At 40.1% G+C, this 23,617-nt stretch overlaps 1 protein-coding gene across 2 annotated transcripts in view; it reads right to left on the minus strand.

Annotated features, from left to right (window-relative positions):
- Positions 1–3,844: 3,844 nt before the first annotated feature.
- Positions 3,845–23,617, minus strand: part of LOC119726670 (metabotropic glutamate receptor 4-like) — a 39,279-nt gene continuing 19,506 nt past the window's right edge. The window contains exons 2-8 of one of the 2 annotated variants that reach the window (XM_038198447.1): positions 18,451–18,667; positions 12,581–12,868; positions 10,740–10,880; positions 9,951–10,148; positions 8,395–9,455; positions 6,070–6,316; positions 3,845–5,030 (exon numbers count right to left, since the gene is read on the minus strand). In XM_038198447.1, the coding sequence (XP_038054375.1) occupies positions 4,987–5,030; positions 6,070–6,316; positions 8,395–9,455; positions 9,951–10,148; positions 10,740–10,880; positions 12,581–12,868; positions 18,451–18,667 (2,196 nt within the window). In that variant the 3' untranslated portion in view covers positions 3,845–4,986. Of the gene's footprint in view, positions 5,031–6,065; positions 6,317–8,394; positions 9,456–9,950; positions 10,149–10,739; positions 10,881–12,580; positions 12,869–18,450; positions 18,668–23,617 lie in introns of both variants that reach the window. The other variant, XM_038198445.1, reaches the window with a different exon arrangement.

The following is a 23,617-nucleotide window of genomic DNA, read 5'->3' on the forward strand; positions in this document are numbered from 1 at the left end:
CTAACGTTTTTCACAGTAAGACGACTTCTTAGGAAGAAAATTTAACCGTATCAGGACCCTGGTATTTTGGGTCTTTCCAAAACTGGAGGGGCGGGGGCACATTGTGCCCTCCCTATTCGTCGGCCGATCTTTCAAATGCTTTCAGATTTGGCACATACAATTTTGTGGTCAATATTCATCCAACCTAACAACCTTTGGCATTGAATGTCATCGCTAGAGGGCGCCCACCCACTGGGAGGGGGGGGGGGATTTGTCATTGTTCGTGATTTTGTGCCAAAGAATAAATTTTGTTCAACCGCAACAACTGAAGGTCTTATGATAATATTGTAAATACATTGCATTTAATATCTAAGAACTGTCAAACGAATACTCAAAAACAAAGAAAAGTGTCGGTGCAGAAAAGGTAAAAATTAAAACCGGCTTTTTCGTGCCAATTGGGTCAATATTGGTTTAACTGCATGCTCTGTTGTTGGTCAAAGGACCTTGAAATTTAGTCTAAAGTGAAAACTTTTATCAAATGACCGCCACATATTTATTTCATAAATTTTTATCTTCGTACGAGTGCTCTGAGTTCCACTAGTCCACGTGTATTTTAGATTTTCTGAAGTGAAAGGTCAATTTTTGGCACGATATTTCTCTTGCACGTCATGCGATTTTTCAGTTTCAGTAACAATTTTACAAAGGACTTTTCCCGAGGGTGATTTTCTCAAGAAATCAATGTACCAAATTTTTTTCCGACTTTTACATGCTAATTTTCCTATTAGTGGAGGGGTCTGGAAGTGCGCCATCAGTAGTCAACTTTCAGGCTCTATTTGTTTGCATTTGAGATTGCACATAGAAAGGACAATATTCTGTTTATAATTTAAAAAAAAAAAAACATGTTCCGGTGAAATTCAGTAGTAAGTGGAATGTACTCATTGTAAACAGCCAAGGCTGTAGCCATTGGAAAATGTACTAAGTTCTAATGCGTTACTGGTTATAGGTAATGGCTCTGTCAGCATCAAAAAATGAAACTGCCAAAATATAATGAAAAATCCTTCTTGATTGTAGATAAATAATAGGATCAAGCACCCTGTGAAATCTTTGGGCCTCGGCTGTAATGTCCAAGATAAGGGAAAGTACGATGGTTAGGACCTAACCATCGCGAAAAAAGACTGCTTTTCCCTTAAGCACTCTCCAAATTAACCTCATTAACATTAGTTTGCATTTAGTTACATATATCAGTGAATGAGAATTATTTTCCCGATTGACATACTGGGATCATACCACAAGAGGGTGCAAGTCAAAACTTATTTAATAAACATTTTGGAAATCAGGGTTTTTAACGGAAACCTTGCTTTTTGCATCGAGAAAATGAAGATGCATTTCCACAGTTTTTTTTCGAAAAGTATATCCTATAATGAGCTGCAATTTCACAGGTAAGTTTGTTTTAATAATTTGCTTCAAATGTATTGTGTTGTTGTTCCGTAAATCGACAGAAAATACACATTTTTTTGCAAATGTTGTTATTTTTATTTAGAAACGAATGGTTTAATGTTTAAGTTTTCATGTTTTAGAGTCCCACCGCTGGTATCAAATCATTTGCTTCAGGGTCAGTTTTGATCTGAAACCAATAACGAAGGCCGACAGTAGACACACTTGAAGAAACAGGATTTAATTTGTAAGTACAATGTTTTTATTAATGCAATCCATTGACTAAAATATATCTACATTGCATGTATTTTTTTCTTAACATTTACAAATAAAAAATCCGTGTATACATTTTCAAAAACGAAAGAAAATTTGCCTTTTTTTACATACATTATCCGTGTTTAATCTAAAACTTTATCAAATGACAATGTGAACACAAAATCAAACTATTAATAGAAACGAAATTCACCATTTTTAAAAAATGATATATTATATTAACATAAGGAATTGTTAAGACATTAGATACATCATGACTATACACAAAATAAATTTGAGGAAACGGTGCTATTTGGATTGGCACCCATATCCTAGAGTGGAACTTAACGGAGTCTGTTATTGTTGTGCATTCATAGACTTCAATACTGCAAAAACTATGGTGTTGAATTAACCTTGTTTTGAATCTACATGGGGCCCTTTGTGCAATAAAGGTACGAAAAACTAGGTCGTTAATCTTAAACCAGAGTTTTGCAATGTTAAAAAAATATAAAGACAGATGGGAGCTTGACTTTGAAGCCTCAAAATAGCCTACAGGCATTACGATTGTACGGACATAAGTTACTTGTGGCCTGATATTGTTGCTGAATATTTTGTCACCTCAGTTTAAGGACATACAGCTGTTACTGCATTTAGTACATATCTGTTTGATGATTGCCTTTAAAATACGAAATTCACACAGTCAGAGAATCAGCGAGACAGCTTTTTTGTTTATAACTATAAGCAAGAACATGTTTGCATAGGAATTATTTTAAAAGGGAAAACAAACACAATAAAACAATTTAGAATTCCAGTTGGATCACTACATCATCGTTAGGGTATTAAGATTGATAATCCGTTCGTTCGTTAGTCCCTCCACATGCCTGCTGTCTTTCAATTGGTCTTACAGTATGTTTGGCTGTTATCTGTCCGTCCATCATACCTTCAGTTTATTTCGGATACCTGTCTGTGCGGTCAACATTGTCTGTTCAACTTGTACAAAAATGTCTGAGTATCCCTTCTGTTTTTTTTCGTTGGATTGTCTCACAGCTGATAAAAGGTCAAGTTAATCCACAGTCTGTTCGTTCGTCTCCAAGATCATTGCGTTCTGTACCGTCTGATTGTTTTCGTCTGTCTGTCCGTCAATAATGTATGTGTTTACTCATGAGTCGTCCGTCCGTCAATGTCTGTTGGTTTGTCTCATAGAGCTAATCGAATTAAACACTGCTCTATGATTGGTTTAAACAAATCTGTCTACGATCCGTTTGCCCAGGGCTGTCAAGCTCATATGAAAAATTTCTGCCTCGTACTCCGTGTTAATTTGTCAGCTGTCTGGTCGTGTCGACCTTCAGTTCGTCAGATGGTCTGTCAATCCGTCAGTCTCTTGGTTATTTGTCGGTCGGTTGGTTACTTATTCGTCTAGTCGTCCGTCCGTCTGTTTGTCATTTCTTTCGATCGTCATGTCCGAACCTATTCCGGTTTTCTCGTTATCAGAATTTGTGTCTTTTATAGATCGTATTTTTCGTCTTCCCAGTTGAAATTCCAAGAGAATCATAACCGGGTAACGTTTACACCATGGTTATAACGTGAACAATCGTAAAAGTGGCGACAGGTCTTTTCAGTTACAATGTACCAAGGTGATTTACTCTGCACCACAAACATACATGAATGTGCATCTTTTGCAGACTTTTGCCGAGGCTATGCAGTTACATGTACCATGAGCCGGCAGCTCAACATGAAAACTTTGAACTGTGGCAAATATAAACAGGGACATATCTTAATTTGATTTGCCCGTGGATTCGCCTTGAAAAAGCGCCATCTCTAGAATATAATACAACCTAGTCAATCGAATACCAGTCTTTAAGATAAGTTTAGGCCACAAATTGCAAAACAAAGGTTAATATCATTTGAATTGAAGCTAATGACTCCAGAAACAAGTATCATTTAACAGTTACTTCTTAAGCAACCATCTCAGTGGGACTTCAAAGCCATCTGGATATGCACAGAGATATCAATAGTAATTGCACAGCAGACATATTTTCAACAAGGAATGATAATCTAGTTCACTGCACTGCCAAATAATTATCACTGAAATTTGGGCTTGATTGTCATATCTTTTCTCAATTTGTTCATTTTCTTCCCCCAGAGTCAAATTAAAAATAATAAGAATTAGTTTCTTGTATTTTTTTTTATTTAGTTAGTGCACAGTAAAACTACGGTGAATGTGAGTTGACATTCAAGGGTTAGTAACCGTGCAACCAAACAACAAAGTCGTGCCATTCAAAGATGATACTTAGTCCTCGAGTAAATAAAGTTATTAATAATGTATTGTTTTGTATTCAAATTATGGTATATATGCTCTACATGATCAAACACGTTATGGAGAACAAGGTTTGAAAAGAGTTAACTGAAGAGCTTTTGCCTAAAATTTGACTTACATTTGCACAATGACAGCCTCATAACGTCATGATATATGTTTTGTCCAGTAAATCACTTTAAGTATAATCTGCAAATTTTCGTTGCAATAAAACCTCAACATATTTTCTTTGAAGAAAAATATCGACAATGCTATTGTAATATATTAATTGTGCAACACGCTTCTTTTTTTCTTCCGATTTTTTTAACTTTAATAATTGCACTTGACGGGAATATTCTTTTCTTTGTATTTACAAAACAAAAACTGATTCTATATGGCGGGCCTGAAGGAACATTATAAAGTTGGCGCGAATTTAAAATCCGAGGCTGACAGAAACACGAGGTTAAACCACTCTAGTTTGTAATAGTCCTTTATTATGCTGCCACCATTTCAGTCATGTTCCCTGTATCCAATAACAGCACTGAGTGACACTTTTGTGTGTGTAAAAACCAGACTCTTCCTTCCAGCCTCGCTTTGGTTACATTGATTTGAATGGGGAAAAAAATCAAATGGCTGCAACATGATAATGGTCTATGCCTCAAACACCACAATATCGGGAAGTCAATGTTGAGTTTATCTCCTTGATTGCACACTGGCTATTTATATTGCTTGCAAGCAACAATAATACATTCCTCCAATCTTTACATTGCCTTTTGAACACTCAAAATAACACTCTTGGTTATGCATGTAGATTATAAATTTACCAAATTACAAATAGTCATTATCAGACACCATGCATTTTAATTTATATTTTTGCAATTGCTGACGTTGACAAAATCTTGTCTAATAAATTGTAAAGTAATTACAAAGAAAGCTTTTGACGAGTATCATCTTTCCCAACCTTACAAATACCAAAGATTGATGATTACAAAGCCTCTCCTACGTCTCGTTTGTAGGTGATGCAATGTCTAAAACCTTGTAGCTTCTTCCTCTGGTGTTCTGGACTCGAAGTCTGTGAAATGTAAAGTGAAATGTCGCATTAAGGCTTGATTTTCAGAACTACACAAGTGGACAAGCATTACACTCACTGTGTGGACTAACGAACAAAAGATGTCCACCTAAATAAGGTAGTAGCGACGTTGTGTGGACTTGCCCACGTCCACACAATGTTTTCCCCTCTCTGGAAAACAGGTTAAGATACATTTTTGGGTTAGGTTTATCCGTGGCAAAATGAAAAAAAAGACTGAAGGGAATCATATAAACAACTTTAGGTTGAAAGAGTTTTCACATTTTGAGAAAAAGGATTTTTTTTCACTGGTTTTTCGTAACTACACGTTACATGGGTGTTTAGGAGAAAATACTGGCACATTTAAAGCCAGTCCGAGAAAAGTACGACGAACTGACATTTCCCCTCATCCAGGGAATTACTTCGTTCACAAAGCTGTGGTTCCGTACGAATCCAGTGTATTTTGCAATGTATATGAAGATAGGTGTACACTGTGTGCTATAAGAACCTCCCATTTACTTCTGCTTAATATAGTGTTCTTACTCAGAACTATGTTGTGCTGGAGAGAAAGAATTCCCTGACCAAAACTAACATTGTTTCCAAGACCTTAGATGTTTTTACTAGCGCGAAAAATGAAGAGTTTATTTCCAAAACGTGATATTCGTCATTTTGAATCCTGATCTCTCCTTGCTGCCCAAAAGCAATTTTGACGGCTGTGTAAAATTCGTAAAAGTTGAACATATTTCAACTCGGGCGAATTTCGCAGCGAATGCTTCATGACGTCAAATTCGCTTCGCATTCGCATGCAGTATGAACCGGGATTTATATACTTAAACACAACTTTAGAATACAAGAAGGCGAAAATGAAGTTTGGAAGCAGCTGCTTTACTGTTTTTATTCTTTAAAGTTTCATAACCATGATATTTTTTCGCTTTTCTCAAATGGATATGTCGCGTCTTGGACATAAACTCTTCCATTATTTCCGCCAAATATCCTGAACCGGAGAAGATGGCGTGGCTTAGAAAACACGTAATTGCTCACCTACCAGAGGAGGTTGTATTGGAGACTGGTGCCGCACTGGTGCTTAACGTCTGTGCCTTCATCTCTCCGTTGGGTTTACCCTCAATGGACCCGCAGGTGGACCGCATGCGGCTGTTGAGCATCATGGTACCAGACGGCTTCTTGTTCTTCTGCGGGGCAAACATGACGATGTAGATCTTGGGCACGAAAATGCAGCCCAGTGTGACGGTAGCACTTACAATGAAACACAGACACAGTAAAGTCTGCTGGATCTAGGATGTGTTGGGCGAAGGAGAAAGGAGGAAACGAGGCGCGACATTATGGGTTTTGTTTTAAAAACAATCGTGGCAAATTGGTTCCTGGTCGATTTAACATGATCCCTTCAAAACAATTGTCGACGTTGGTAAAAAAAAAATATACCATGGCCTGAGGGCCCTGTCACACTTCTGCGTATCCTTATTCTTATGAGTTGCGCATTGACATTTTTTTCATACGCAGTCGTACGCACAATACGCACCTCATATGTATCTCTATCGTTTTGTGTAAGTTTTATGTACGCAGGCATACGCATGGTACGGCCCAGTACGCCGGATAGTTTTGGGCGGCATGCACAAAACTACGCTGCGAACGCTGTTACGCAGGTCATACGTTATAAATACGCAGCGCATCGGTCCCGCATCGGTCGAGCACGGTACGAGTACGCTATGTGTTCGTGGGGGATAAGCGGTTCATACGCAGTAATACGCTGACCTCCCGGCACGCACCCCGTCAGCATATGAGCCGCCCGTATTGAACGTATACATAGCGTACTTGCAGCGCAGATACAACGCACGCTGAACAAACTCATAGCGAATGCCGACGTATTGCGTCAGGCATGCGGTCGGCATAAGTCGGGTGCGTCCGGAATACGCTCAGCATGCGCACTGCATACTGACCTATTTACAGCCCGAAAAATAATGTTGTGCACTGCATTACCCAACTCATACGCATCTCATACACAATGGATGCGCTGAATTCGTTACTTATACGCTAGATGTGCGTCGCACATAAGTCAAAGTATTCAAAAAAATTCGACGTTTTGAGCGTACGGTTGCGTATTGAAAAATTTTGATAAGGAACTCATAAGGAATTAGGATACGCGAAAGTGTGACAGGGGCTTGAGCTGTTGATTTTACTCGAATTAACTTCCCCTCTGGGTTATTCCATACCTTCTTTCATGGAAATATAGCATCGCCAGACTTTTCCCGACACATTTTCAACACAGTATCCGCAATAAGTCACGAAGCGGTTACGAAATTGGACTACAAAAAAAAGTATGGCCCCCAAAAAGTGTCCGTCTAAATATTTTTCAAAACCCAACAAAACCACACAATTGTTTTTGAACATTTTCAATTGTGCAGATACTCCTAAATATTGCAGTCGGCTTAAAAATGTTAAAATCACTAACAGTAAAGTGATTTGGTTTTAGACTAGGACTATACTGATTTTAACTGCTTCACAGAAAATGGCAGAACATTGATTTTTTGGCTCAAACATATCTTTGGATTTACAAAAGCAATCTCAATGAAACAAACCGTATTCTCAAGCTACATCTACTACCTTGAAGATGGTGTCATCCGCCCAAAATTTTGGTTGTAAATTAGCAAAAATGGAGGGTTTTACATGCACCATTTTTTTTCAGGACGCCCTGTATATACCAAGGAAAAATTTATTCCAATCCCTAATCGCAGCCCTTGTTCACAGCATGAAAGGTTTTACACATCTTTCATACCAAAGCACTGAAATTGATGCAGGCAAGAAAGTTGATCACAGTGTCCAAATATGTTGTTGTGTTCCATTGACCATTGTGTGGTGAGGCGTGAGGGAAATTAAATACAACTCGTATGGGTCGAGGCATTCCTTGCTCTATGGTTTAGGCAAAGGATTAGGAGTATCTGCACAATTAAAAAAGTTTCACAATTGACCTCGTGGTTTTGTTGTTCTTTCAAAAATATTTAGACGGATTTTTTTGGGGGAAATACTGTATTTTACCCTCAATGACTACTAAAAAAAAACACGCTTTGACAACACTTATCTTTGATCAGCTGCATGGGTGGTTAGCTTTTACAGAGTTGAGATACCGTTGTTTTAAGAAAACAAAATATTTCTCTTTTATGGAAATGTTTCCCTGCACGTGACGACTACAGAAACATTTGGTGACAAAATCTACAAAGTTATGGAAATGTTTTCCTCCACGTGACGACTACAGAAACATTTGGTGACAAAATCTACAAAGTTATACAGTAATATGATCATCTCAAGTGAAGAAGTCAGTGTCACAAAGCGCAAAAGCTGATGAACCCATACTTACTTTATAATCTGTTGAGGAAGTGCCGATGTATATTGGTATGAAGGCAACCCACACAACGCAGGTGGTGTACATAGCAAAGGCGATAAACTTGGCCTCGTTAAAGTTCTCCGGCATTTTGCGAGTTTTAAAGGCGTATACAGTGCACATGACAATAAGAACCATGGCGTAAGACAAGGACAGCACCAGTGACAGGTCTGTGACTGCACATTCTAGAATAGCCTGGTGCCAGGAAGGGAAGGTCTTGATAGCTTGAGGAGGGTCTATTGCCAACCACAAGGTGGCACCTACCAGCTGTACAGACACCAGACCGAAGCAAATCACCATTTGTGATCTGGGACTGGTGTATTTAGGTCTTCTCACCGACCGCTTGCCGCTGTTAAAGATCCGGTAGACGCGGTTAGTCTTGGTATAAAGCGCGGAGAAGGAGATGACTACGGAAAGACCCAGCATCATCCTGCGCAGACAGCAGGTTAAGGTGCTGGGTCTAGCGATGAGTGTAAACACGGCCATGTACGTGGCCAAGATACCAAAGAGCAGGACGTAACACAACTCCCGCCCAGACGCACGGATGATGGGAGTGTTGTTGAATCGCACGAAGATAACGATAATGAACATCGTACATGCTATCCCTATGATAGCTAGCAGAGTGGGCGGGATGGCCCAGGGCGAGTCCCATGTCAAGTACTCCGCGGGGATCTCGATGCATCCTCGCCTATCCCGTCTGGGCTGATAACCCAGGGTGCAATTCCTGCAGTGCCACTCGTCCACCAGATACTGGTAAGATTCACAGTTGACGCATAGCCAGCAGCATTCGTCTCCGGGTCGTTTCTTGCGTTTTTCCCCTTTATTGATGTCGCAGGGTAAGGAGCAGACTGATTCCGGGATGCGGTCTGGGTCGCTACCACCCCAGCTGACATGGGTCCAATTGAGGGAGAGTTTATCCACCCATGTCCCTATTGGCACATATCGATAATCATCCGACTCTGTCTTTTGGAACTGGTAGAGCTGATAGCTACCCGGTCTGTCGCCATCTCTGTTGAATCGAACGGTGCCAGTGCTCCCTAGTGTTAAGAAAACGAAAGAGAAAAAAAGATCCACTCCGTCTAAATTGTTAAAAATAACCAAACAGGTTCAAAACCTGCGCATTTGAAAACAATTGGCGCATCTTCATCTAAAGGTGTAGGTATAAAAGGTTAAAAGAGAAAGGTAATTGACACCTTTTTCAACACTACCTGTGTTAAAAGTGGCTCCTTGTGTACACCATATACGTAGTTTCTGAAGATTCGGCAGTTTTTATCAAATAGACCTAAGGAATAATGACGTCACGCTTTGTTTACATTTGCGCTTTTCTATGGGAGCTCGGTGGATCTCGCCCCAAACTGGCTCCCATAGGAAAGCGCACATGTAAGCAAAGCGTGACGTCATTATGTCTTAACTTAAGTCCAGACCCACATATACACGTAGAAGTGACAAAAACCTTAACTAATTCGCCCGTGTTCATCTTTAATTAATTACACTGATGTAGAACTCGGGTTTTTTTGTTCTAGTTTTTTTACCTCCAAAGGAAATATTCTTCAAGATATCCAGAAGCGAGTGACCATCAACATTCATGAACTCAGGGCACAAGCCGGCCGAGCCGTTACACAGCTCGCCTTGTATCCTGTTCAAGGCGTGGGCGAAGGCGTAAACAGCGTCCACTACGAAGGAAATTTTGCCTTCCTGCTCGTAGGTTTCGTCAGAAAATGTCTCTTCCCCTGGAAGTACCAAAAAAGACAGATTGTTAACGGACGGGCATACTTTTTAATCCAGACGACATTTTAAATGTTAAATATCAACTAGTATCAACTTTCACGCACCTGCAGCAGCCTGTAAATCTTTAACATCAAAATATGTCGAAAGAAGAAAGGTCGTTGTCTTTATATCTTTCGCACATAACTTTATTTTATTTTTGCACTTTCATTCTGTTAACTAACCTGTTCATACCCACTTGTGAAATGCTTCCATTTTAAGACCCCTTCAAACTGGAAAAATGTATATAGATTTGCGTGTCGAAGTTGCGACTAATTACGGAGGGAAAAAATGGGAAATTTGTTTTTTATCCAATTTTGTGGCTGTTTTGGCAGGAGGGCAAACTAATATTGCTCCATTGTTACTGATTCTGAAGTGTTGCCCCAACCATAGGATTTTTAAACATTCCTACGAAGCGACTGCTACGGCCAATATATCTGTTTCTACTGCTAAACACGTTTAGTGTTTGTTATTACAAACCTAGTAGGCTTTTGTTTGCTGCCCCACGAGTCTGAATCCTGTATAGAATGATTATCTCTGCTGATTGCATACCTTACCTGTGCACAGTTTCGGGTTGTCCAGCTTCTCAGTTTCGAACACATCAAAAGTGCAATGGAATGTCCTCTCCCAGTACTCTTGGAACCAGACGCGGCTCGAGCCGTTCGTTGGTGTCAGCGAAGTGAAGTATTCGTCAAAACCTGTCGTGCATGAACATAAAACAGGAACGATTGACAATAGGCCTCTGGTGCGCCAAGCGTTTGCCTAAACGAAGAGGCTATACTTTTCAGCTTCATGCTCGACATTTGAATGATATAAGTTTGAACAATGATAAGTTTGAACAATAACAATAAGTATGCGGTTGCAGCCTGTGACACATCTCTCTTATAAGCTTGTAAGAATCGGAAAAGAACTGGGGAACTCAGCGTTTCGGGCCGGACGGAATGCTCTGCCCGCCGAGGCAGACGACGGGCGTGCAGAGCATGCCGTCCGAAACTTTGAGTTTTTCCCTGCTTCTGAGAACCTCACAGACATTTCAAAGTCTAGTAAAAGATATTGGTATTGCCAGAAAAACTCGAACTGTGCACGTTTTAAGATATAATACTTGCTCATTTGGAGCTGAGGAAGCGACCCAGATAGGTCGCGAAACTGTTCTCCAGCCTGTAAAGTTTAACTCCAGTTGTCTTGTTTCAACCTTATCAAATTTACTTCCTTTATTTGTTGGTAAGAGCTTAAAAGATACCCCTCGGTTCAAGTATATTGCATCTCTCAATGTATCTGCATTATTTTGCTGATTCCATTAGGTCCCTCTGGAAGTTCAAGGCTTGTAATATAGTCAGACTGGAGTGTCCACCTTTAAGTAATGTAGATGACGCTTGAAAATATCGCATGATCGACCTAGTTATCCAGTACCATAGCCTTCAGCGCGTAGCATAATCTGATCTGTGAAGACCGTACATTCAAATAGTTCTGTACCGCGTTTCTCCTGCGTTTGCTGTTTGCACTGTCTGTAATGCTTGTTTGAATTTCGCCAGTACATCTCGTGAGTAGATTTACTGTTGGAAATTGGGCGGAAAGTTAGCTTGGCTCAAGGAATCTAAAACCGTGTTTGAAGTAACTTGTGTCCCTCATTCAGTGACATTTCTAATGTCCAATTTGTAGTTGGGGGCACTTGGGTGTGTGGTGGGCTCATTTTCTGGAGAAGGCATACATCAATGCACGGACTTTAAACAATTATTCATAAATAATTAATACAGTTTACCCATTCCTATTGGTCGAGAGCCCGTCACGTGGCCGGTTTTAAACGGATGATAAAGACATGGCTGACTGGTCTTAAACACTTTTCCAGTGTCACATGAAATTTGGACTCCCATGAAATCCGGTGCCTTTACGTGTCATTGGTTGAACGTTGACATTCCTCACGTAGGCATGCGCAATACTACCAGTGATTCAGTATTTCATAGTCCGAAATTCACACTACATACACCAGCTAAGCTGCATTTTGCGCGACATTGCGCTACACGTGCGACGCGCACGCCAATCTCCTTATAAGGTAAGGAGTTGTAGAGGGACATTCCATATTATAGTCAGAGGGGTGTTTCATAAGACATAAAGTAAAATTGTTGAAAAAAATGGTTGGCAACGTCTAGTCTAGTTCTTGACTTGTTTTGATTTTTGGACCGAAAAGATTGGGTTTTTTTTTTTTTACCGAAAAGGTATTTATGAATGGGAATAAGTATAGGCTTGGTCCATATTTGCACCTTTACCTAGGTTCACCCTTAAGAAGCCCATTGGTTTCTGAATGAGCCTCGCTCACATGAATGTTATACCTAAATCATCATCACAGACTGATTGTGTCGACTCAGTGAAAATAAACCAACCTTGACTTGAGTTCATTTACCTTTATCGGGAATTCTTGCGGGTAGCAGTGTGATGGAGCCTTCAGCCACCGCCTCTTGGCCCTCCACAGGGTTGGGTTTAGTCCCCCAATCATCGCTGCCGATCCAGATGAAATGACCGGTCATATTGGCCCGGGCCACGGCCGCCAGCAGCCGACGGATGTCCGTCTCCGAGGCGAAGGTTACTACTCCCCGGGCGTGCTCTATCGTGGACAGGTACTTGACCAGCTTGTCGAAGGTACCATCCGTGGCGTCGCGGGGTATTACTTCCATCACAGTCAAGCAGATATCTTGGTTGTGGATGATCAGATATGATAAGATTTGATCAGATATGGTCAGATAAAATCAGATATGATCAGCTATCATCGGTTATAGCCAGATATTATCAGATAATGTTTGAGTGCTAGTCTTGCTGATTGTCACCTTCATGAGCCCAGTCCATCACAAGTTATCACAAGTCCGCCACAAGTTATTCAGTCTCAATTCAAAGTCGCAAGCTATTCCAATGGACTTTGTTTGACGAAAGCACTCCTATGTTATTGTTCATCACCTGATACTTTTGACTCGACTCGTCCAAGTACTTGTGATTTACTTGTGATTGAACTTGTGATGGACTTGACCACAGCACTGTCCTTAATCTACTCCCAAAACTACAGGGTGAGTTCAAAAAGGCGGAGCCCAAACCCCCCCAAAATATATTTCATATATAACAAAATATGTAGCACCAAATGACTGGAAAGCCAATTTCATAAGGTCCTCTTAGATGAAAAGAAAAATACTGAAATTGCTCAATCCGTTCAAAGAATATCGCCATTTCAACACAATGACCCTAAAACCTGACTCGTAAAAAAATGCGATTTCAAGAATCGTCGTCACAGCTGTCTTCAAACATCACCAGCGACAAAATGTCAGTTTAAACGTGAACAATATTCAACAAAGTCCTTTTGAAAGCCCATCTTTAAAAAAAAAAAATAGAATTTTATAAATCATATTGTTTGCCTTAACAGGGTTGTTAATTAAGATATTGTGTACTACAGTTGTTGACAGTTGTTGAAACAAGTATTCTGTGTTATTTTCTTTGTTGGGTTCCGCTTGTTTTTGACTCACCCTGTACTGTGGGTGGACACTGATGAAGAGCAAAGCACAAAAACCTATGGCACTTTGGTATTCAAGTGTTCAAGTTACAACATTAAGAACGAAAATAGGTGATGTAGAGATTTTTTCACAACACACAGGCACATTGAGTATTGTCAGCTAAAGATGCCTTTACCGTATTTATCATTTTCGGCAGTCAACTCCACGATAAAACACATGGAAAATGTCTTTGACGGCCTCCAAAACAGATAACCCAGATTACCCATCCCCGAATCATTTCCTCGCCGCCTAAATTCTCTGAGACACCAGCCGAAAAAAAACCCCGCACCTTCAGATATCAATATCACTACCGGACACTCTATAGCTTAAAGTGTTATCCGAAATCAGCCCAGGAATTCCATCCGTAGGAGAAACAAAATGACAAGCAAACTGTTACAGAGTAATGGGGGTAGACGTTGGTATCATTAATTGGCGATTTTCATCATCTGCCGGCCGTGGGGAAGGGCAGTGGTTTAATCCTGCCTAGCTGGAATCGCGGACGCGATAGCCGTCATTAGCCCAAAGTGATCCCGCCATTTATGCAGCCGCCCAATTGCCATTCCGGCGGGGGACTGCCGTGTATATCTACCGCCATGGCTGCTTTCAGATTCGTAGAAAATGGATCAGACTTAAAGGCCCATCCAATGTAAGTTTTTATGCAATCCATGAAAATGCACCTTTGTCCCCCATTTAACCTGATTTTCATTTTTCGTTTTGCTATTTTCAAGGGCATTTTTTTTGTACATGTCATTCTTGGCAGAAACCTTAGTGCACAAAAAGTTGCTATAGAATTTTGGATATTTTGCGGTCGTAAACTTTCTTTTCTTTGGTGATTCATTGTTGTGTCAGTACTTGACAGTAAGCCAATGAGCCAACCTTTCTCGCAAATGTTTTCAATGAGCACATTTTGGGCTCACAATAACACTGAACAGTATCTTCCTGAAATGACATCACAGCAACAGCGCCCTCAGTTGTCCGGGAAAGCACAGACAATTTTGAACGTTTTAAGAAATGCACTTTTAAAAAAAATAACCAAAAAGGGATTTCAAATAGGTTTCAAACATATAAGAGGAGTAGAAAGTCGCACAAAATGTGTTACTAAGAAATATTCATTGCATTGACCCTTTAAACGTAAACGTACAATTGCCGAAAGGCCTTAAAGACGCTGAAAATAGCGATATGGATCCAACCTATTATTAGGTATTGTTGGGCTTATATATTCGTTTCCAACATATAGATACGGCGGTTGCACAGCTAATTTTGCAGCAGAGTTTGAACAGCGACATTTCAAACTGACACGAACTTGTGGAACAAATTTCCACTTTAAATGTCTCCTGATGCGAAAACCCTCCACTGTTTACTTTACAATGTAGTTTACATTGGGGACATTAAAATGTGTATATGAGTCGAGTTTTATTGTTTTTAGAAATAAAAATGGAGAAAAAATAAGGTAAAGATATTTGCTTCAGGCAGCGGTGTTTCGAAAATTTAATTTTACAGTGCCTTCGTTTCAATGGATTCGTTACAAAAATATCTCCAAGACAATCGTTAAAATAAAAAAAAAAGAGTGGGGGAGGTTTACCCTTAGCCTATGCACAAGGGATCGTCGAAGAAAATATTCTTGGTTAAGCCATACGGTTGACGTCAAGGCTGACGTCACTTCATGTGGCAGGAGCATCTTCAACACAATATAATGTAATTTCAGAGCGTCTAGAGCCGAATTTAATTTAGTAAATTTCCAATAAGTGCCCGGTCAGTCTAATACAATAAAACGAACAACAGAACGACGAAATACATGCTGACGAACATTTTGTAATTCGTAATTCTGTTTTCTGTTTCTCTCTAGCTCAGATGAGAACATCGTAATCGACAAGATGATTATAAGAGCTAGATGAAATGACTTCTGACTTTCAAGCCGGCTTACGCCGAAATGCCTCAGTAGAAAGCAATGACTTGGAAGTAAGATCTTCCCCGTAACGCACAGTCCATTAATGCATTCCTAATGGGTGTATTGACTGTGGCCGAATAGGCGTGTGCTTGGCGTGTTGTGATATTAAACATGATTGGAATTTAATGAGGAGCGTTACACTTCTGGTTCCCTATTACATGTCACGTGTAAATAATTTGCCGTGGAGTTCCATGCATGGCTATCTAAGTTTTCGAAATTTTCCAAACCTCGGCCTCATTTCCAGCTTCTTCGAATGTTAATTTGGTTCGGGCATGCATGCAAGACTCCTTTAGTTACTCTGCGGCCGGAGGTGAAGCCGAACCGGAGACAAGTTTTTGAAACTGAATGCATGACCTCTGTATGGAAGGGTTGAGCAATGCCTACTTTCTGATTAACCCCTAACTGTCTAATGTACAGCAGCCTTTATGTTGGACAACAGGATACAATGGGGTTTAAAGGGAAAATACAACATTTGCAAACATCAAAATATAAAACTACCAAATCATTTTGAAATACCTTGCTGGACTGTTAGTGAATGACAGTGTAAAGCATCCTGTAACATCATGGCACCTGGTATACTGTCATTTTCAAGAAAAGTGGTATTTTTGTATCAATTTCCAACGCTGATCGGCCGATCAGCGTTGGAAACAACTGGCTTTTTTTTTTAAATACTGGCCCCAATTGACCATCGCACTTGTTTGCAATCGATTACAAACCTATGAACGGGTACGAGCCAGCTAGACTGGTTCCCTTACCTTACAATTCCCCAATGTATGTAAACTGCTCTGTTTCTTCTTATATGGAGTCACGGAACCAGACTACAGGAAAATGATCGTTTTTCTTGGTTTTTATAGCATTTTCGAACCCAAAACCTCAAAAAAATCAGTGTAACTATATTTGCTATATATTTCCAACCCCCAATTCCATCCATTTCTGAAAATTACAGCAAAAGCAAATGATGTATATTCCCTTTAAGCTTAACGTTAACCTTACGTGGACAGAAGTAATTATTCTCCCATGTGTAAACAAACAACTAAACATAAAAATCTTAACTTGACATCTTGGCAGCAATTTGCGTAAACGACGCGGACAAAAATGCGGGTCTAAAAAGAAACTATGGGTCTGAGAAAAACAAGTTAACAGCAACAAATGACATTAACTAATTGTTTATAATATAGTCAGTTCACTTGACAGACAAGGTATAGAAATTCATATCCAGTAAGTACAAGTGCCCACCCAAAGCACATGTGGGAAGAAACCGATCGCATGACGAGTCGGGAGACTTCTTCCAAAGTGAATGCCATTGTACTTTGCTGATCTGCAATGACTTCTTCCGATGTAAATGCCATCATACTTCGCTGATCTGACATGTCAAAAGCTACACCAGCAACATTTCAAACTTCTCCTTCTTGTCCAGCACCGTAGTTCGAGCGAGGATGTCCATTAACATCAGTCCTCACAACAATATTTCGTAATTTTTGACAGTGCTTACGCCACCGAAGGCTGATCTGTGTGAAAGTTAACTGCTTGGCTTTCTGTATTAAAAGTGCACACATTCCCACAAATAGCTCCAATTTAACGCACGGTTTGCCACGCGCACCACTGTCAACCATTTTGTATTATTTAAGCTTCCACATTCAAGGAAAAACACAACAAAGACAAGGGGATATTAACGATGGTTGTTGCGACCGAGCCACGCTTGACTTGGTGAGATGAGTCGCCTGTCAACCGAGGCAATTACGGGTATTATTTTTAAGTGTGGCCTGAGTGACTGTGTTTCACACCCGAAGTGTTGCAAACAGCTCTCCCTAAGCACGCCAGTGCATGGAGGCCTAACGTCACGGGGGCTGTAGCTGCACGCAGCTTCACTTTAGGTGATAATTTGTCGAACAATAAATTATAAAACAAAATATAATATAAAAACCTAACTGGGGAGTTTTTCGACACCATTAGGCGTACGTGACATTATTAAGGCAAATGACGCAGACTCCAACTCAATATGAAGTGGGTTTTTTTAAGGAAGAACATTCAGGTTTACTTTCGTGAATATTGAGATCAATCAAAAATAGGATATACATTGAAGCCCACGTAGGATAAAACAGAAGCATTATGACACATTATGGGCCTTATTCACGAGTCGGCCATATTGGATTGAGAGTGAGGTAAAATCTTCATTTTTGGAACTTGTGTAAAGAAATGAAAGCAATGACGTTACAAATTAATACCAGTCTGCTGAAGAATGATTTAAAATTTGGGATTAAACATACACTAATGTTTTAAGCCACATTTAAAAAAAAATGAAAGTGAGGCTATAGTGAAGAAATAGTCCGGCACCATGCCATTCAACAGTTCTCAATAATAAAACACATTCAGGGAACGCGACAAAAATGGCCAACTTGTGCATAGGGCCCATAATACACCAACCGAGCATGGGCGTCGCGAGGGGGGGGGGAGGGCAAGGGGGGCACTTGCCCCCCCCCCCGGAAAAAAAAGGAAGAAAAAAAAAAGAAGAAAAAAGAAGAAAAAAAGAGAGGCGCGAAGACAAAGTGGTGTAAATTTAATGAGTTGGGGGGGGCAAAATGTTTCTGCCCCCCTCTTAAACTGATAAATCGAGAATGTGTTGAGAAATACAAGCATTTTTTGGCAACATTTTTTTTGCCCCCCTCTAGAAAAAATCCTGGCGACGCCCATGCAACCGAGAGCTATGTTTTGGCCAATAACTGTGATGTAATGTGCTAATTCTGAGAAGTTACACAAACAATCCCCCCTTTTATGAATCAAAACACCGACCTGTAGATCTAGACAGATTCCTGAAGGTGCTGATACCATTTTCCCCGTAGTTGCCAGCAGAGGCCACCGTAGATACGTACGTCCAGCCCAGAGCCGTTACGATATCCAGCATTGCCTGTGCCTGGTAAGTGTCCGGGGGAACGACACGCAGGAAATAGTCGTAGCGTGACTTGTCACTCAGCTCCGGGCTCGTCGAGGCATAGCTCACTTGAGGAATCTACACAACAAACAAACAAAGATTCTACTTTAAAATATGGCAATTAGGAACGGGGAGCCTGAAGTTTCAAATGGAGTCGAAGCTGCGGTTTTAGAAACGAACTCCTTTGCTATGCAGTTAATTCATGACCGTCGATTTTTTTTCTCTGCTTCATTATCAAATTTGCTTTTCGTGTTTGTTTAAAGTCCCGCCTGGTATTTCAGAGAATACACTCTGTTGGCCCGAAGTGTTTAACGACAGCTGTCAAGGGCATTTCCGAACTTGAAATACATCTACAGTGTTTCCAAAGTGGAGTGCGGAAGAATTTGCATGTCATGGTATTACAGTCGATTGGGTTTTGCCTTCGGATTTTTGTTTCACATCTTACGGAAGGGTGAGATACAACTTCAAAATAAGATCAGTTGAAATTGTTGTTTCATTACGTACATTTTTGAAGGACCCTCAAAGACAATCAATTATGATTCCCAAGACATATTTCACAGGGATGGATATGAAAGGAAAGGCTTTCGAAGTAAAGAGCCACCTTTCCGGTGGGTATCGATTTTATGACAGCTTTTTTCGCAATTCATTTTTGAAAAGTGACGGAGGTTTTCATTTAGAAGTCGTTACTGCATGCTAGAGTGCATTGTTCCGCTTGCCAATCAAAAGCAAAAACACTCAGTTTTTCACGGGGCTGAGTGCGATTTCCAGTCCTTCAACAACAGTGAGGCTGTGTACGTCTTCAAGGTGTTAGGAAAGTCGCATGAAAGTGAACTCCGGGGCATCAGTTAGCTTGGTCTTCAAAAAGCTCATACTAGGATCCATTATGTGAGCACATATCTGTCTTGAAGACAAGACTCCATTGTTTCAATTTTGGAAATTAAATTATGATTACGTCCCCCTGTATCCCTAACACCAAAAATTTAGACTGTTGGAAAGTTTAAGGAAAACCTCAACTTCGGCATTATGTTGGGTTTCTCACCACAACAGTCTCGGGGAAGGATGATCCAATGACCCATCCCTCTGATCAAACATGTGTGGGTGTGGGTGTGTGTGTGTGTTGGGGGGATATTATCCCAATCCCCCTTCCCCTAGATTTACGCCATTGATACACCCTCATCAAAATAGTAGGATGGTTTTATTGTTTTATGGCTCTTGGGTATTCGCGCCATTTTGTGTGCTACAACTGAAATAATGGTGGGTTCAATTATTATTTTTAGTTACTTTATTTCGTGAGACGTATTTCTGTGAAGAAATTTATGTTGGAACTATAACAAGGCCAAGTAAAAACAAACCCAGTTGATCGTCCCCGCCCGCATCCTTTTTTGAAGCCGCATTCTTCTCATTTAATTTTTTCTCACCTCAGAAACTGCTTTTTTTTACTTGGCCGAGTCGGAGTCTTCCGTCCGTTTGGAATATCGGTTAAAAAGAATTGCATCTATAATCATCCAAATCGTGTAAAATTTTACAGATTAATTAACTGGAAATAAACTCGCATTATAAAATGTACATTCCATGACGTCACTTAATGAGACGTAGGCCTAACAGTTTCAAAAATGTGCAATTAAGGCTGAATAAGAAACAGATAAGAAACAGTGAACAAATAAGAAACAGTGAAACCTTCTTCTGTGGAACATCTTGAGGCAGAAATAACATCACGAAGGAGCACAGTGGACGAATTCGATTGAAAGAGATTGATTAAACTGTGCACAGCGATATTCTAAAGGGCATTATGATCGACACAAGTCAATGGTGTTTTGAAATCTATGCGATGCTGATAGCACATACGCAGTACACAAGGCAACATCTGCGTGCGTGTGTCACGCACGCTTCCATAAAACACCTCAAGGCCACCGTATTATACATTCTCGTCTGACATCTTAAGAGGCTTGACTTGATCGCCAGCCAGCGGTTACAGTTGGCGTCTTTTTGGCAGTTGGTGTCGAGGCCGGTCTGTAAATCTCGAAGGCCTGGAGGAAAGCGGTGTATCTTTCCATCACTTGCAAGCAAAAATGTGCGGAGTCACAATTATGGGCGTTCATTTCTGGCAAAGGAAGGACTTCAGTTTGATTGCAATGATTATACCAAACTGTGAAATCGGGATGCCGATTGCAGTGATATTAACACCTTCATCAGTAGGGCTTACTTACAAACGAAACCTATTGGCCTGAGGGTTTCAATGCATACCGTAGAGATGCTGCAACATTTTGTTACATAGCCTATGTAACAAACTTTCCCTTACTCAGTGTTATAATCGTTTATAATGATGCCATTTTATATCTTGTGTATGGGCAAATCTCCTTATCTCCTTTGACAATCCTGTCACGATCAGACCTGACTGGTATCACGTCTTTTCGGCAAACAGTAATAACTACTACTTTGGTTCCCAAACTACCTGGACTTGTAAGTCTTGTGATCATAGTACCCGACTAATTTAGACACTTTGGAGATTTTCGGTTTCGTCCCTGACTGAGTGGATTCCGGCTCAGTGTTGGTCCATATTCTTCCTTAGGAGCATCACTGTCCTATGCCAAGAGGCCATCATTTAGAGCTTTTCATAGGGGTTTTCAGAGATAAATCCGCCATCGGTGATGAAGCCGTGGTTTTGAAAAACTCTGACACACATAAATTCGACAACCGTTTGGAACATAGTTGCGGCAATGTAGCCATTCATTAAAACATGGGTAATACATTCTACATGACCATGATGCCATATGGATCTCACAGGCTAGAATTTTCTCCCAAGAACAACTTACACTTTGGATTTGCCATCATCATCAAAACCTGATCGGAATGTATTCATCTTTTGTTAGATTTCAGGATTTGTAACTCAATTGATTTTCACCCTTTTCGTTTCCCGAATGATTCGGCATTAGCCCATTCGCATTGGATTGGTTGTTGGTGTTAACCTCTTTTGCAGAACTTTAAAAAGTATATCACTAGTAAAGAAAAAGAAATTCTGATACATTCATACATCTAAGCAAAAAATGTACTCATTGATAGGCTCTCCGTTATATGAGATATATCACTACAGAAAGACTAAAAAAGAATGGGAAATGCTTTCAATGACAACTAGTTACTTTTTATAACTCCACTGACGTTTTATGACATTTTAAACTTTTTTTTTTACGAATAAACATTGATTCACACGAGGTCTTCCTCGCTACATCGTGACAAGGTTAAAAATGGGCTCCTTTTAACAAAGGTTTTCTACTGAATAATTCATCGTGTTATGATGAGACAAATAGAATAAATCAAATAAACGAAAACATTTTGCACCGCCGACTGCTTTTGAGTGACAGTCACAAACGAATATTTGCATAGTCTTTCAGCAAGGTTTTTTTTTTTCCATTCCAATCCCTGGATATTAACCGTGCGTCGTTGGGACAACAAGTCAGTGACCCAGCGGAGCCCCACAGCAGCCTCTTAACGGCATTACAAACCGAATAAAAAAGATGAGTGGTGTTTTTTTTACAAGCCTCTCACAATGCACAGATGCCTCCTGGGTGTTGTTGTGGAAATTATGCATTTTTCAAATGTGATAATTAAGGCCCTGTGGGAGGAATCTCGACGGTTAAATACTAAGGCCAGTGTCTGGTCGAGCTGGTTATAAAACTCCCGTATAGCTTTGATAATTTCCCTACGCTTCCCAAGACAGAAATTGGTAAACAAGCCAAAATATTCCTTTCAGGCAAACTTCCAAAGCAGCTGCTGTGTGCCGCTTTTCGCAAAATTTAAATTACGAGCATCGATATATTGCCGCTGTTGTTTTTAAACATACGCAGGCATCTTTACACTCTATACCTTTTCCCACATATTTAAAAACTAACTACTTTGTACCTATCTCCTGTATATGTACTAAGCTATCTAATAAGTCAAAGCCAAGCAAGGTGGTTAGATCAGTAAATCTTAAATGTGATACACTGACAGCAACACAGTGGCGCGTTTTTACAGCCATCTTATGTTCGCTTTTACAGGTCCGCTATAAATATCACTCTCTTTCCTTCAACAGCACCCCCTCCACGACGAATCCTGCCTGCTGAGTTTAAAATAGACTTAATGGTGTACTGAAAAACAACCTAACTAAATTTGTTTTCTGAAGAAATCATAATTACAACTACCACTAATAATTCAAACAGTGTTTTCACTTTTGTCATTTTTATGTAAATATTGTAGTTTAAATTGAGACATATAATCACGTTTCATATCTTTTAGGATTTTGAAACTGTTGATGTTATTTTTTGGCAACACCAGAAACCAAAGCTTCACTTCTCCCGATTTTGACATTGGAATGATATAGCAATGTACGACACACGGCTGTAAACAGTGACTCTATGCTAGCACGTTACAGTAAACTGTCCTGCCTGAGGACACACGCTCCTGATTTGAAAATCACATTAAGTGACTATTATAGACCGAGACGTTCAACGCCTTCGTGTTAATGGTTAAGAAGACATGATGTGTGATTGAAGTGTCGCCCCAGCAAGATACCCCATTATCTGTCATTGAGTGCGCACCCTAATACACGTATAGCAGTTTATAATTGACGATATACTGCAAAAAATAAAATCGGACTGTCCGTTACAATTGCACCGGTGGCGTTAATGTTTAAACGGCAATAATATTGCCGTTTGGTAACTACGTCAAGCACAAGGTCACAGACATGATGACAACCAACAAAGGCATTGACCGTGCAGCTTTATTTTTTCCTACGCAGCTGTTGGTCCAGAGTCTTTGTTGGCAATATTCCATCATTCTGGCAAATACAGGAAGAGTTTCTTTATTCTAAGGACGCTATCAATCCCACAAAGGGCATTCTTCTACCCTGGATGATGTGGTTATTTATTGAGTTACTACTCACCGTCCAGATTACGTTGATTCCCTTCTCTTTGACTGCTCGATTGGCGAGAAAAGCATTATATATTGTTGACACGCTATGCTACCTGAAACCAAAACATCCACCTACTCCTA

This window comes from Patiria miniata, unplaced genomic scaffold, assembly GCF_015706575.1.
Source record: "Patiria miniata isolate m_02_andy unplaced genomic scaffold, ASM1570657v1 HiC_scaffold_2, whole genome shotgun sequence".
In the NCBI taxonomy this organism is placed as follows: domain Eukaryota; kingdom Metazoa; phylum Echinodermata; class Asteroidea; order Valvatida; family Asterinidae; genus Patiria; species Patiria miniata.